This window comes from Pimephales promelas, chromosome 4 (assembly GCF_988280905.1).
Source record: "Pimephales promelas chromosome 4, fPimPro1.hap1.1, whole genome shotgun sequence".
Lineage (NCBI taxonomy): Eukaryota > Metazoa > Chordata > Actinopteri > Cypriniformes > Leuciscidae > Pimephales > Pimephales promelas.
Genome location: NC_142772.1, coordinates 34183300 through 34198947, shown reverse-complemented (window position 1 = coordinate 34198947; position 15648 = coordinate 34183300). Strand labels below are relative to the sequence as shown.

The following is a 15648-nucleotide window of genomic DNA, read 5'->3' as shown; positions in this document are numbered from 1 at the left end:
TTCATAGGACACCGTGATTAATCATGATATTTTTGGTCTTGGTGAGAGGAAGGAAAGACACTAGGTAATTAAAAAACCAGACATAAAGATTATTCATGCTGGTGTATGGAAAGTGAACCAGAGCCCCCTAGATCAGAAATGAAGTGAGCATAATTCACTACTAAACTGGCTGCACCAACTCTAAACACCCTACAAAAAGAAACATGATAATGCTCAAAGACACATCCACAGATGGAGCCAGTAATAAAATAAATGCTAAATTGTAGCAAAGATGTTGATGCATCATTGACTCACAGGGAACATTTACAGTAAAAGGAGACTGAAGCTCTGAAGAACTATCATGAAAGCTTAGTAAGAAAGACAAGCTTAACTTAAAATATTCAGGTTGAATATTAAATAACCCATAGGTTGAGGAACTGAACCAAGTACATGAGATGTTTTGAGTATTTTCTGCTTTGTTTTCAGAGATCAGTTCAAGAAACAAATATTATAGAACTATACAACCGTTCTCAGATCTGCAGAGCCATTATTTTCAAGAGCTACCACTTTGTTTCCCATCAGTCTTTAGATGTGGTATCATCGATTTCAGATTTGCCACTAAAAATCGTATTTAAAAAAAAAGCAAACTAGTCATACTGATGTCATTCAGATGGACTCTTCCTGTCTAAGCAAACATTTCTTGGTCGAAATAAGAAGCAGACCAGACCTTAACTGCGAATTAATTATATCTTCGTGCCACAGTGTTCAGACCAACATTCTAATCTGAAAAAATGAGGCCAGCTAGAGGCCAGTCGCAAAAGGGAGCAAATTTCCATATACCCCACGTTAAAATGTCAATTTTCACAGGATAAATTTATGTTTTTACAGTTTGGTCCCATGGACTTTTATTGTAATCTTCAATATTTTATGAGTGCCTGACAACTGTGAGGGGGGTGAATTTTTTTCTAACTCGTTAGTTTAGATCGTATTTAGGTATAAAATGTATGACAAATAAGGTCGGTTAACTTTAATTGACAGCTGATAACGGGCTGCGCCGAGTGGAATTTGACGTCTCAGCCACGATCTGACACAACACATCATACCACCTCTGTATCCTTTCTGAACATTTGTATTTTGTATTTCCCAAGATTTTCCCATAAACAGCCTCAAAACTGTTCTTCAAAAAGTCTATAGGTGACGTCACAGACGCTTTGTCCATATATTTTACAGTCTATGGTTCAGACCAAAGTTCCTTTCGAGGAATGTCTGTTCACTCGACGGCCATTCTAATGGAAGCTGCAGTGATACAATAACTTTGATACAATGATTTTATTTAGTATTCCACCCTGTTGCGCATTGCAGTTTCTCCCATTCATAAGTAATAGGAGTGAACCATCCTTGTCTTTGTTTAGACTCAGTGGTGTAGCCTAGGTGGCAGGAGTCTATTGATCGTGAATAACTGCAGCAGTGTAGTGCTACTTCTGAGAGCACAGGGTTCAAAGAAGGTCAGCATCACTAGACATCAGAGACAATTGTACAGCATGGTGCTTCATTTGACATTCAACTGATGATTCGAGAAAAGCAGTACAGATTCTGTACTGAAACTTAAAGAGATGACAGTGGCTAGAAGGCGAGCAGCTTATTTATGACTGTTCATTGTCATTGACTGTTCATTTATGACTGTTCAAAATACTAAATGGTTAAAGGGACACAACAAATAAAGATGGTTAATTCTAGATTTTTCTGTTGGTCACATATATAACTCAGGCTATTGACTCTCCCTAATTTTAAGCATTTGGACATATTACCCATCACATTAAGTGTTGTTAAGTGAGAGCACTGTCTATTATTTTGCTATTTTGACTTTTTTGGCTCATCTCTGCAACCGTTCTCAGATCTGCTTTGTTTGAATGAGCTACCACTTTGTTACCCATCAGTCTGTTAATGTGGCATCATCAATGTCAGATTTATCTGACACTAATCATCTCATAAAAAAAATTAGACTGGACTTTCAGATGTCACTCACATAGTCTCTACCTGTCTGGAGACATTAAGTTAGAGACATCAACTGGCTTTAACAAACTGTTTTCTGTCCTTTGGTGACATATTTCCTTTTGAAAAAGTTTTCCTCAAAGATAAATCTGTACTTTTTTAATATTTTGCAAATGTGTGAGGCTGGTAAGATTGTTTTTTATTATGTTTAATATATCTCATGCACACACAGGCTGCATTTATTTGAACAAAAATGCAGCAAAAACATTAATATTGTGAAATGCAATTAAATTTCATGCTTACTTTTTTAATTTTAATATATTTTAAAATGTAATTCATTGGTAAATCTGAATTCAGCATCATTACTCCAGTCTTCAGTGTCACATGATCCTTCAGAAATCATTATATTGCGCTTATTCGGTGCTCAAGAAACATTTCCAATTATTTCTTAATATTTTTTGTGGAAACCATGATTCTTTGATGACGTAAAATAACGTAATTATGTAAAATGTAAATCTTTTGTGTCATTATTCATGTCTTTATTGACTGTTTTGATCAATTTCTTAAATAAAAGTATTACTTTATTTAATCTTACTGACCCCAAACATTTGAATGGTAGTGATCTAAAATGATCATCCATCTCTCTCTTTCACGAGGGAAGTCAACAATGAATGTCAGTAATTAGAATCACGCAAAAAGTATTAGACTCACATTGTAAAGGATATCCACCCATCCTTCCATAGTGATGCACTGAAAGACGGTGAGCACAGCAAACAGGATGTTGTCAAAGTTCGTTATGCCAAAGTTTGGACCGGTCCAGTATTCCCTGCATTCAGTGCCGTTTTCACACGTCCGGGCTGGTTCTTCTAACCCACATGGAAAGTCAGCCGCCTGTTCCCCTGATTGAACAACATTACTGTCAGCAGTAAACTATCTCAGCATTCTTTAAAGCAACTTAATAGTGTATGAGTGATTATAAACACAATAAACCGATACCACAAGCTCCATTAGCATGCTAAAGCTCACATACCGTTATCGATTCTGAAGCAGGTGCGGTGGAACTTGCCCATGTAGAAGTCTAGACCAATGATGGCAAACATGAGAATAGCAAAGAAGAGTAGAAGGCCAATCTGAAGCAGAGGAACCATCGCTTTCATGATGGACTTCAGAACCACTTGGAGACCTTATCACACACAGAGGAAATACTGTAAGTACTGCAAGTTACAGTATATAGAGAAAATAAACTGTCTAAAACAGCTAAATGCAAAGACTAGCAAGATGTGCAACAAGAAATAAAGAAGAGGAAATCAAAAGTTTGTGGTGCATTTTATTTGGAATATGACTTACTTGGAATTCCAGACACCAGTTTGAGCGGCCGCAAGACTCTCACTGCCCTGAGTGTTCGTAAGTCAAAGTCTGGCCCCACTATGGTCAGAATCCTGTTGAAAAAACACACAAATAATACAGTTTATGGCAATATACAGCCTATGCAATGGTTTTTCAAGCCTTTTAATACCAAGCATCCCCAAATATAATTATCCACTTGTGATGAAAATGCTCTTTACAATACAAGAGCAGCAATAATTTTTCATTTTTAAAGATCTACTTATATAATAATGTTTAATGTGATAATATACAACATTTTGTTTCTAAAATGAAATATTTGGGTTTTAAAATATCAATTTACTAAAGGCAGAGGAAGAAAAATTTATATTAGTTACAAAAAAATAATATTTATTTATTCATATTCACATATTTATTTACATAAATTATATAATATTTATATAATATATAATATAAATTACATAACATTATGTAAATATTCACAAAGTTTTTAATTAATGTAAAATATTTTTAAATATAACAAATAAAGTAAATATTTAACTAAGGCTGTCAAACAATTAATCGCGATTAATCGCATCCAAAATAAAAGTTTAGGTATTTTATATATATATATATATATATATATATATATATATATATATATATATATATATATATATACACATGCTTGTATATATTTAAGAAATATTTTCACGTATATACTGTATATCGATTAATAAATAATTTACATTATATAAATATTTTATATATACATAATTTTTTTTCCCTAAATATACATGCATGTGTGTGTATTTATATATATACAAAATAATTATACACAGTGCACCCACATATATTATGTAAACACAAATGTAGGATGCGATTAATCGCGATTAATCGTTTGACAGCCCTATATTTAACATTTAATTTATTTAAAATAAATAGCCATAATCAACAGAACCAGATAACTGAAGACCTTATCAGACGTGCTACACAGTCCTGAGTGACCATCTTTGGAATCATGATAGATCACTCCTAAATAAAGTGTCCTGTACATGTATATTTCACAGAGACATTTTAAAATGTATTTTCCCCATGTTAACCTGCCTTCCCTGATGGCAGCTCACAGCTGAATTGTGGGAAAAATCCTCCCTATTCTCTAGGGTACAGACACACAATCAGAGCACCTGTCTGATTCTCTCACACACAGCGTCTGTGAGCACTCTGACCATTCTCGTTTCTCAGGCTTTCACATGGTGAAAGGGAGAGGCAAAGACAGTCTGCATTAATATATTAATAGCATTCACTCTATCCTCAGTTCCCTTTCATTCTCTCATATCTTAGAATATCTGCTGTGAGTTTTTAGTCTAAAAACACCACACGGAAAAGCCTGACCTCACTGAGAGGGACAGCCCAACAAATTATGGCCCAAAGCACAGCTTGAATTCACAGCTGGTATGGGGACACAGTGACAGTTAACTAAATGGGTCTGGATGATGCTGAGGGCAGATGTTTGCTTGAAGACAGGAAGAAAGATGGTGTGTGGTAACTAATACTTGCAGTCAATGGCTTCAGATATAAAGAGAGAAAACTCTGCTCAGTGTATAACCTCATTTGCACTGTTCAAGATTTTTTTTTGTCTCCTCAGGGGAAGAAAATATGAAAAGAACAGACAGGCTTATTGGAATAGTTCACACAAAAATGAAAAATCTTTCCTCGTCCTTATGTTGTTTTTCAAAATATGTTCAGGCTTCTCTTTTCCATACAATGAAATCAAACAGTGATCAGGTACTGTCAAGTTTCATAATGACACTACAAATCCAATCAGAATGTTCTGTGAGCTACACTTCCAGCCCATTCTCACCCCCAAGGCGTCACTGCACTTAACTGACGCCTTGGGAAGCATTTGGACATGCTTCAATATCTGACGCTTTAGGCGCCCTTTAGCGTCAGTTAGATGACGCCCTAGGATCGCGTGTACCCTACCCCCACCCCACACCTAAACCTAACCGCGTCCTCTAACTGACGCTTTCCTTTAGTTAGATTTCCTAGATGTCAGTTAGATGACGCCGTAGGATCGCGTCATGTAAGTGACGCTAAAGGGCGCCTAAAACGTCAAATATTGAAGCATGGTCAAAGGTGACGCCTTGGGGTGAGAATGCGTTGACAGTTGACACTTCAAAAGGTTGGGGTTGTTACTATATTTTTTTAAAGATTATTTATGCTTACCAAAGTGGCATTTATTTTGATCATAAATACAGTGAACAGTAACATTGGGAAATATTATTACAATTAAGATTTATGATTAAGTTTTTTTTTCTATTTTAATACATATTTTAATTTGTAATTAATTTCTGTGATAGAAAAGCTCCATTTTCAATAGCCATTACTCAAGTATTTAGTGTCATTCATTTTTTCAGTAATCTTTCTAGATGCGTTTCTTATTATTATCAATAATTGCCCATTTTTGTGGAATCAGTCTATTTTTTTCAGGATCCTTTTTAATCAGGACAGCATTTACTGGAAAAAGTTTTTTTTGTAACAATATACAAGTATTTGCAGTCCATTTTGCTACATTTTATTCAAATAAGAGTAGTGTATTTTGATAAATTATGTGAGGAACAGATGATGAAAGTCTGTTTCTCTATATTCAAAGTTTCTTGGCGCTTTGAGTGCCAAGAAAAGCGCTAAATAAATGTAATGAATTTTTATTTTCATTATTAGTTACGAAACATGCAAAAATCAATAGCATTTGGCACTACATAAATGATTGAATGAAATATGAATGTGAATTCGTATTAGTGAACTAAAAATTCTGTCATTAAACCTACCAATTCTAAACATACATGAAACTCTTTCTTCTGTTGAACATAAAGGAACAAATTATGAAGAATGTTGGCATAAATAGTTCCTGGCCCCCATTGACTTCCATACTACAGAAAAAACAATGAAACAATGTTCTTTATGTTGAACAGAAGAAAGAACTTCTTGTAGGTTTATAGAGAAACTTGATCCCATATCCCAATTTTGTTTTTTTAAAGATTTTGAATATGCCACCAAACCGTATTGAATACTTATATGGTGCTTTTTGTCATTGACAGTACTTCACAGTCCTTGGTTAGTGTTCACTACATGCTTTTGTTGTATAAACAGAGCAGTTGGGAAATTGTCCAATACATCTACTTTTGTGTTCCACCAAAGAAAGTAAGTAATATGAGATTGAGAACTAGATTGGAGTACTCTTGACAGTTCAACAGACTACAGTTAACTCCCACGTATAGTATCAGATCAAACCACAAAGCAAAAAGATGCACATCTGCTCTCACATCTTCGAGTGTCTTTTTCCTTCTTCTCAGCCAAGAAGTCTGACTCAACACACAGTAGTGAAAAATGCTGGCTTTTTACAACAGCATAGTATCAATTCGCCTCTGCAATTCGGATGATTTACTGTCTGTCTCACTGAGGCCATGAACGAACCTGAGGATGGCTCAACCTGTATCAACACTGAGACATGAGAACGCTCTAGACATCCACCAGGGAAATCCAACACTCAGGTAAACACAGTCCTTTGAAAAAATAATACTCTGCTAAAGTAAAGCACTGCACGCTGTCCTTTAAGAGCTCTGGGAGTGTAGAACATGCTAGAACTTGCTTAGCTGCTTGAACAAAAAGACTCAGTATTTATTTACTAATGAGGTCACAAGCAAACATTGCCTAATTTCAGATTGTTTGCCAGGTTTGTAATGGCATAAAATCTAAATTAATAATAATAATAATAATAATTTTATTATTTTTTATTTAATATTATTATTAAAATCTAAATTATGGTTCATCATATAATTGTAAACTATAAATAACAGTTGAGTCTTCAGTTATTCCCTAAAATATGAGCATACAAAATGTTGACTGTATTATCTGTTCATGTGTCTTGAGAGAAGAATTGCTTGCACCGTTTGTCTTTGGCCTCATTTGCATTTTAAAAATTGTATTATTTTCTTAATTTTTCTGCTAGAAATCTCTAAGAACTAGACGTGTCAGTCGGACCTTGTTGCTTGAATCTTGAGCAAGGTCAAATCATTATAAGAGATGCACCCAAAACACATTAAAGATTCATAGACTGCTTTTAGTGCACTGCTCAATCTTCAGAAGATCTGAGAGGCTAATGCACTAATTATAGGCCGAAGGATGTCACCTAGATGGTACTACGTACTATTTAAAGTTAGTGCCGTATCTCCTTCAGTGGATTTTACATGGTCAGACACTCTGCCCCACATTAGGCAGTGTGAAGTCAGAGAGCCACAAACAGAGAAACACAAATAAAAGAGTCTGCCTGAGAATTAAACAAACACCCTCTCAATGTACTAAAGGTAAACAACATATAACATTAGACAAGACATACATCTGAACATTTACAGCTGTTTCTTCAACTATGGCCACCTTTGGACAGTGAGGCCTCCAATTGCTTAATTTGTCTAACAATCTTCAATTAGTGTAATATACATGCATGCAATGTATAATTCAGCCACATTTCTGAATGTTATGAATATTTCAACCACAGCGTAATCTCGATCACATCACAAATTGTGTGGCTTATGTGAGCTTAATTGAATACAAGCTAATAAAAGTTAGCTTGTATTCTTAAAGCACACCAATTATTTTACATTGATTTTTCTTGTTTTCCTTACATATTGTTAAAGTTTGAAATAACATTAGCACTATTAATTCTCCTCACACTACTATCACATACATACATCTCAAGTTAGCAACATAAAAACACACACGCCCTTGCTGGGAGATTAGCTACTTAATAGAGCTGAAGAGATCTGCAGTTATACTCCAGCGCTAATGGCACAGCAGGAGACTCAAGAGTAAAAAATAAAACAAGCGATTGAGACGGGATTTTTTCAACAGTCTTCACGCCAACAGGACAACTGGAAGACAACCAAATATTGTCTTCTATGTTTCTTTTGTCTTAAAGGATTAGTTCACTTTTGAAAAAACTTTTGCTGATAATTTACTCACCCCCATGTCATCCAAGATGTCCATGTCTTTCTTTCCTCAGTCGAAAAGAAATTTAGGTTTTTGATGAAAACATTCCAGGATTTTTCTCCATATAATGGACTTCAATGGGAACCGGATGGTTCAAGGTCCAAAAGACAGTTAATAACTGTTTCAGATGCAGCTTCAAATGTCTTTAAACGATATCAGACGATGAATAAGGGTCTTATCATGCGAAACGATCGGTTATTTCAAAACTTATTCCAAAAATGTAACTTTTCTAAGGACAAATGCTAGCCTTGCTCTATTCTGTGAGGCGCGTTTGCAACGTCACGTATTACGTAATTACGTTAAAAAGGTCACGGGCGACGTAGCCGAAAGTACAGAGTCAGTGTTTACAAGTTGAACGCATAGGTTGAACGTGCAAACTAGCTCAAACACCGTTTACAAAAAAAGGAATTAAAAGGAAAAACAACGATGTCGGACGATTTTGATTCTGTACATCCGGCTACGTCGCCCGTGACCTTTTGAACGTAATTACGTATTACGTGACGTTACAAACGCGCCTCAGAGAATATAGCAAGGCTAGCATTTGTCCTTAGAAAAGTTACATTTTTGGAACAAGTTTTGAAATAACCGATCGTTTCGCATGATAAGACCCTTATTCATCGTCTGGTGTCGTTTAAAGACATTTGAAGCTGCATCTGAAACTGTTATTAACACTATCGTTTGGACCTTGAACCATCCGGTTCCCATTGAAGTCCATTATATGGAGAAAAATCCTGGAATGTTTTCATCAAAAACCTAAATTTCTTTTCGACTGAGGAAAGAAAGACATGGACATCTTGGATGACATGGGGGTGAGTAAATTATCAGCAAAAGTTTTTTCAAAAGTGAACTAATCCTTTAAGCCTAGTTCACACTACATGATTTTAAAACGTCGGGCTGAACTGTGCGGTTCACACTACTACATGACTTGCTCTCTTTTGTTGAACTGTTCACACCACACGAGTCACGACACAACGTGATTGATCCGCAACAGGAGGAAACACACTACACGAGTTGACAACAACTCTGTCACGAAAAATCATGCGATAAAACGAACCAGAAACGCGCGCGCCAATACCTAGCAAGACGAACACAACACGCGAATATGGCCGTCAGACAGAAACTAGTGTGCAAACTGTTTGCGCAATGATTTTGCTTTGAGAAAAAAATGCAAAAGAAGAAAAAAATACGATTTACCCGGTGACCTCAACCCATGCCTTGCTCTGATTGGCTGTAGCTCATGACATCACTGGGGTTTAATCGTGCGACAGCTCTGGATATCTAGCATGCTAGATATTTTTCTGGGCTCGGCGACGAGTCTGCGAGGCGTCTGCGAGCGTCTTTGATGCGTTGTTGGCTCTTTCATACAAACAGATTGGCAAGCGTTTCCCCCCCCCCGATTTGCACGCGATAACACCCTGACCTGGCGACGAGATCAACGATTTGCAAATCGGGCTTAAAATTATGTAGTGTGAACTAGACTTTCGCTGACCGTGCCAACATCATCCCAGGCAGCATCTCCAGCTTATACAATAGACAACTTTTATACACAAATTAGCTGATGAGGGGTCAAAGTCAATCTGTCTGTAGCACAGCTAACATGGTTTTTACTGCCGCCAATAGAAGCCTGTGATGCGGCTTCCCTAAGTTTGTAAAATTAGGGAAAGCGCAGTCAATATATAGAGAGAAGACCTGACAAAACATGGTCTAAAATACTTAACGACCATAAGAACTTCATGAATGCTGTCATGCTTCCAGACAGTTACCGGAAATTATCAAATAATATCAAAAGCAGAAAAAAATTCAAGATTTGCATATTTTGCAATTGATCTAATGCATTTGAGTGCACGGTTTTAGAAAATTGGTGTGACTGCTTTATAGTTCTTCAGGCTTCATAAAGGAATAAATAATGCATTTTGCTCAGTGCTACTTCACCGCAATCAGCATAAACAGATGAAATCGAGGTATCGGCTATAGAGCTGAGAGATAATTGTACAATTTTGTGACAAATGTTGAAAGCTGTTTTTCATTGAGCTGTTGTACAAAGTCTGCAGCTGGGATGTATTATTGCTTTCTCACACAAATTATGAGTTCATTTGAGGGAGAGAGGGCACGGAAAAACAATGCTTATGAAGAAATTATTATAAAGATGGAAATGTAGTTTTCATTTGTTGAATGCTGATCTGAGAGGTATTTTTTCACGCCACTGAATATCTCTCTGTAATGCAACATGAAATCGGTCTAATTCTCCGTGGTCGGACGGAGATGCAAGCAGGCCTCTCAGCATCACAACAATAATAAAAACATATGGCACATCTGTAAATGGATTCCATAACCCCTCGGTAATGACCCTTCAGAACCCGCTGCGCAGATGAGCTATCAATTCCCCTGCGAGGCAGATTAGATAAGGAAGAGATCGCTGGAATCATTATGTACAGGTGGCTGAAACTATAGAGGAATTCTGTTGCATTCTTAAAGGGACAGTTCACCCCAAAATAAAAATTCTGTCATCATTTACAAAGTTAACAATGACAAACGCTGTACTTTATGCAAGAAAACCCTAAACTGTCTGACTAGAGCCAGCAGTACAGGAAAAAACACTGAAAAAAAGTCGTCCAACGCTCAAAAACATGGTCCCTGTCTTATTAGTGGAACAGCGCTAAATGATTATTCTTAGTTCAGGCATACATACAGAAGTCCTAACTGTGTATTTTTCATTTTACCAGTTGGCCAAACAGTTCATTAAACACTTTGGCTGTATTATTCTGGGCTGGCAAAGGGCACTCTTACTCTGTAATTGTAGAGCACGGCTCACAGCGGATATTCGAATATAGCTGCATCTTCCCGGCCCTTTTCTTCATCTCATCCAAATCCAGAGACATGAATGAAACATGCATGACAGACAGAGGCAAACCATGAAGCATCACAAATGGAGCTAACATGCACTTTCTAGACAGGAGGAAGTGACTGCATTGCATTTGTATACCAAAAGGCATCTGTGTGTCTTATTTGCCTGTAATTACTACTTTATCACAATGTTAGCAGCTGCTTTAAGCCTCAGTAGAAGCCATTCGATTCATTCTTTTAAAACTGGCCACACTCTAGATTAAATAAGTGTTGTTTTAGAAGCTGTATTGACCTATCAGGGGAGAGAGTGAAGGGCTTTTCCAGCCACTGAGCAAGAAGGAAACACACACTGGAGACCAGTCTCATCACCATAGAGACAAAGGTCTCCGCTGCTCTCATTAGAACACTATGACAGACAGAGCGAGAGAAATAAAGGAAAGAAAGAGAAACAGAGATGAGTTTTGGGAGCTGGGGACAAAAGAAACAAAAGACAATTTGAAACAAGAGGGAGTTTACACGGGCGTTCTTCCATCTTATGTACAAACCGCATGCTCAAAAGATGAGCAACCAGTCTCATTTAACACGTCACTATATCGAGACACCACTGACAGCCTTACAAATCATATAAAGCAGAAGGACTTTCAAACTTTCAAAGAAATTCATCTCACAATACATGGACTCCTGAACACTAAATTACAGTACGCAACTGCAACAGTTATTGTCAGTCATCTAATATGCCAAAAATATGCAAGTTCAAAACAACTTGCAATGCGTTCAAGCCTATAAGGCTTTTTCAGGGAATCAAAACATGAACACATCATTGCCAGCACTAGGCTGCACAAAATTGTTCACCATTCTGAATTACATTCTAATTCAATAGCTTGTTTTCATATGACGAAATGCAAATGGAGGGCAGGAAGTGATTTGCTGTATTTAGAAGGAACTATGACAAATTCAAAATGCCCATGTTTGGTGTCGTTTATCGTTTCTTAAATCGATCAAACCACGAGGAGTTTTTATCGTGTACCAAAAGTTGTTGTTCATAAGGGGGGGAAATGCTAGAAATTGACCGAAAAACTCTGGAAAAACGGCTTGCAAACCTACATCTGCGGTCGGGAGGAGCCGAATAGGAAAATGCCCGTGTGTGCAGTGATCAATTCGTCAAATGTGAGTCAATACAGCTTAAGTGGCTACCCAGACAGCAAACTGACATTGAATCAACGTGGAAACGACGTCTCTCATGACATTGAAACAACGTTGATTTGCTCATCGAATTAACGTTGAACCAACGTCAGATGCGGCATTCTTCAAAGCTAAATGAAATCGAAAATTGGTTTGCTTTCATAACGTTGAAACAACGCGTTGATTTCAAGTTGATTTTCCGTTAGTTTTGAAAGAATGACGCGTCTGACGTTGGTTCAACGTTAATTCGATGAGCAAAACGATGTCAGATCAACGTTGTTTCGATGTCATATTTCCACGTTGATTCAATGTCAGTTTGCTATCTGGGTATGTTTGTGTAATGTGTAATGTTTCCAAACTTTGTAAAGTCAAAGTATGTCTGCAAGACGAGGTAGTTGCTTATATCTACCGCCTCAATGGCTGGAAAATCTTTCAATTCAGTTGAAAAATCGTTTATCTTCATAATGTAAGGATCACATCCAACATGTTTATTATTGTTTATATCTTTCTCTTGTAATAGCGTATAAAGTAGTACAGTACAGACTTTCCTCCATCTCGTCCATTGCGCTCTTCACTCTTCACTCAGAATTGCCATTTGAATTAGAATATAAAGAAAGTAGAATCATTTTTAACAAGAAAATGGATGGATGGATGGATGGATGGATGGACCTGGTGTACCACCAAAATTAAATATCGAAAATTAAATATTAAGAAGAACTTTTTAATTAAGAGAAGAGAATTTTATTAAGAGAGCAAATAGGTCACAGGACCCCAGTTGATATATCAAAAAGATGAATCAATTAAAGAGCTCAGTGCTCTTGTAACTTAGTAGGCCATATAAATATTAGATATGGTGAGTGCAAAAATAATTCAGAAAAACTCTATGAACTGTGTCAACGAAGGCTTCCTTATCTTCACAAACTAATTGAAACATGGAGGGAAAACTCATTTAACCTAGAGGCCACGGTCAGATTATTCTAAAAAAGTACAAAATGGAAGCCCTTAAAATAAAAATCACTGATATCTAACAAGCGGCTAAAAGGCAATAATTTGTGAGCTCTGCGTAATGTGAGTGCATACAAGCTCTTTAGACAATAACCACAGATCAATGCTTTATGTGGAGATAATGCGAGGAGTGCCAGACACAATGCATCATGTGTCTCTTGTTACGGATAACAGCTTTTCTCTGTGAGCAGTGAGCACCACTCAGCTCAACACATCTCTAATCATGGCTTCAGGTCATCTTATCATTAAGGAGTGATTGAGCATTTAACACTTGTTCAGTGGATGATTTGTTGAGAAGCCACATCACGAGGTCTTTGATCTGTCATTTTACAATGCAGGTCCCTTCAGCGGTGTACCAAAGCTTACAAGATTATTCTGTGGTGATAACAATAGCAAAAAAGACTTAATAAATATAAAACAAGAAATAAAAAATACAGTATTCAAACATTAAAATACAAATTCAGAGTTTCAGACCAAGATGGATAGAAAGATGCAGTGACCCCATTTTCTTTAATATAGCAATTCTATATTATACTATGCATGTTAAAATATAAATATTAATTAGTAATAATTAAATGAAAGAATTTTACTATTATTTGATTTATATAAAATAATGGATTATAATAAATATACTATGTGCATGACAATATAAATTCTATAAAAATACATTTCAGTTTGAAAACTCAAATAATAGGTTTTAGGTTTATAGCTTTGGCCCAACACTGAATATGTGCAATTGCCAAACACATATCGCACAAAGCCCCGAAATCTCCCAACTCTTTCTGTCAACCAGAGAAATGGATGCCCAGAGAAAACATGCTACTAACAAAATAAGGTAATCGATGCAGACTGCACTCGCTGTCAGTTCTTATATTCAGTGACTAATGAGTATCTCTCTCTCTCGACACGGCCAGCTAATAACATTAAAACATCAACGCTCCCTCTCGTCAACTCGACTTCCTGCTAACTGTCTGAACATGGGAACGTGTGGAGTGAGACGAGCGAAAGAAACAGACACTTTTGCGAAATGGGTGATAAGAGGGAAAGTAAATTAATCGGGGAAGATGAAAGAACTGTGGGGAAAAGGAGAAGTGTTCCAGGAGGAAAAAGAGAGGAGAGTGATGTAAGATTGGGAGAGAAGTAAGCAAGAGGTCCCCAGAGAAAAGGAGAGATCCCGAGGGCATTATGGGACGCTATCAGGGGACAAACATCCGCCCTTGTCATCCACCCAATTAAGTACTAAAGGATTCACAACTTCAAACTATTTTTATTTGTTTGTTTGCTTGGCGATCTGCTTAAAATACCCACAGCAATAACACTGACATCTGGCTAGTGGACGTGCATGGCATGCTGAATAATGCATCCGCAGGGACCACGTCATCAGCATCCACAGTCTTCAACATTTACACAGCTTGATTGTATAGATGTGTTTAGCGAACAGAGGCACTGAGGTTTGTGATGAAAGGTGACACGCTGTCGCTGCAGAGGTACTCCACCCAGCAGGGTTTCCTCACACACCTGTCCGAATGTCACAGCATTTCATAACAAAACTCTGCCTGACCCCAGTAGCTGTCGCATCATCCCCACGGGTCTCCAGGGAAGAGCGAATAAGCCTCATCTATAGTTCATGATGTGTACAGGAAGTGTACAGTGACTTTCATACACATTTGAAGTTATCAAAGACTATCTGATAACCATCCACATACTTTTATTCAGCAAGGACGCATTCAATTGATCGAACGCAACAACAATAAAGGCATGCTACAAAAGTTTTCTATTTCACATAAATGCTGTTCTTTTGAACTTTTTATATTAATGAATACTGGAAAAAATGGTATCGTGGTTTACATGCAAACATATTAAAATTATTGGGGTCCCACTTTATATTAAGTGGCTTTAAGTACTATGTACTTACATTGAACAATAAGTACAATGTATTATTGTGTTCCTGTTGTATTGTAAAACACTTTTGCTGCTATTGAGGTGTGATACGGGTAAGGTTAGGGACAGGTGTGGTGGTATGGGTCGGTTTAAGGGTAGGTTAAGGTGTGAGCGGAGGGTCAACTGTGTAATTTTACAAATGTAATTACATAAATTAATTATAGCTGTAATTACATGCTGGAATTTTAAAATATAAGTACAATGTAAAAACATGTATGTACACAATAAGTCCATTGTTTCAAATTATTATTTTCAATGTAAGTACATAGTACTTAAAGCCACTTAATATAAAGTGGGACCAAAACGTTTAATTTAAATGTAATAATATAACTG

At 36.7% G+C, this 15648-nt stretch overlaps 1 protein-coding gene across 8 annotated transcripts in view; it reads right to left on the bottom strand.

Annotated features, from left to right (window-relative positions):
• Nucleotides 1-15648, bottom strand: part of cacna1ba (calcium voltage-gated channel subunit alpha1 Ba) — a 107433-nt gene that overhangs the window by 76840 nt on the left and 14945 nt on the right. For 7 of the 8 annotated variants that reach the window (XM_089130332.1, XM_089130331.1, XM_089130333.1 and 4 more), the window contains exons 3-5: nucleotides 3319-3410; nucleotides 3002-3154; nucleotides 2683-2870 (exon numbers count right to left, since the gene is read on the bottom strand). In XM_089130332.1, coding sequence (XP_088986458.1) covers nucleotides 2683-2870; nucleotides 3002-3154; nucleotides 3319-3410 — 433 coding nt within the window. Of the gene's footprint in view, nucleotides 1-2682; nucleotides 2871-3001; nucleotides 3155-3318; nucleotides 3411-8316; nucleotides 8469-15648 lie in introns of those variants that run through there. The other variant, XM_089130336.1, reaches the window with a different exon arrangement.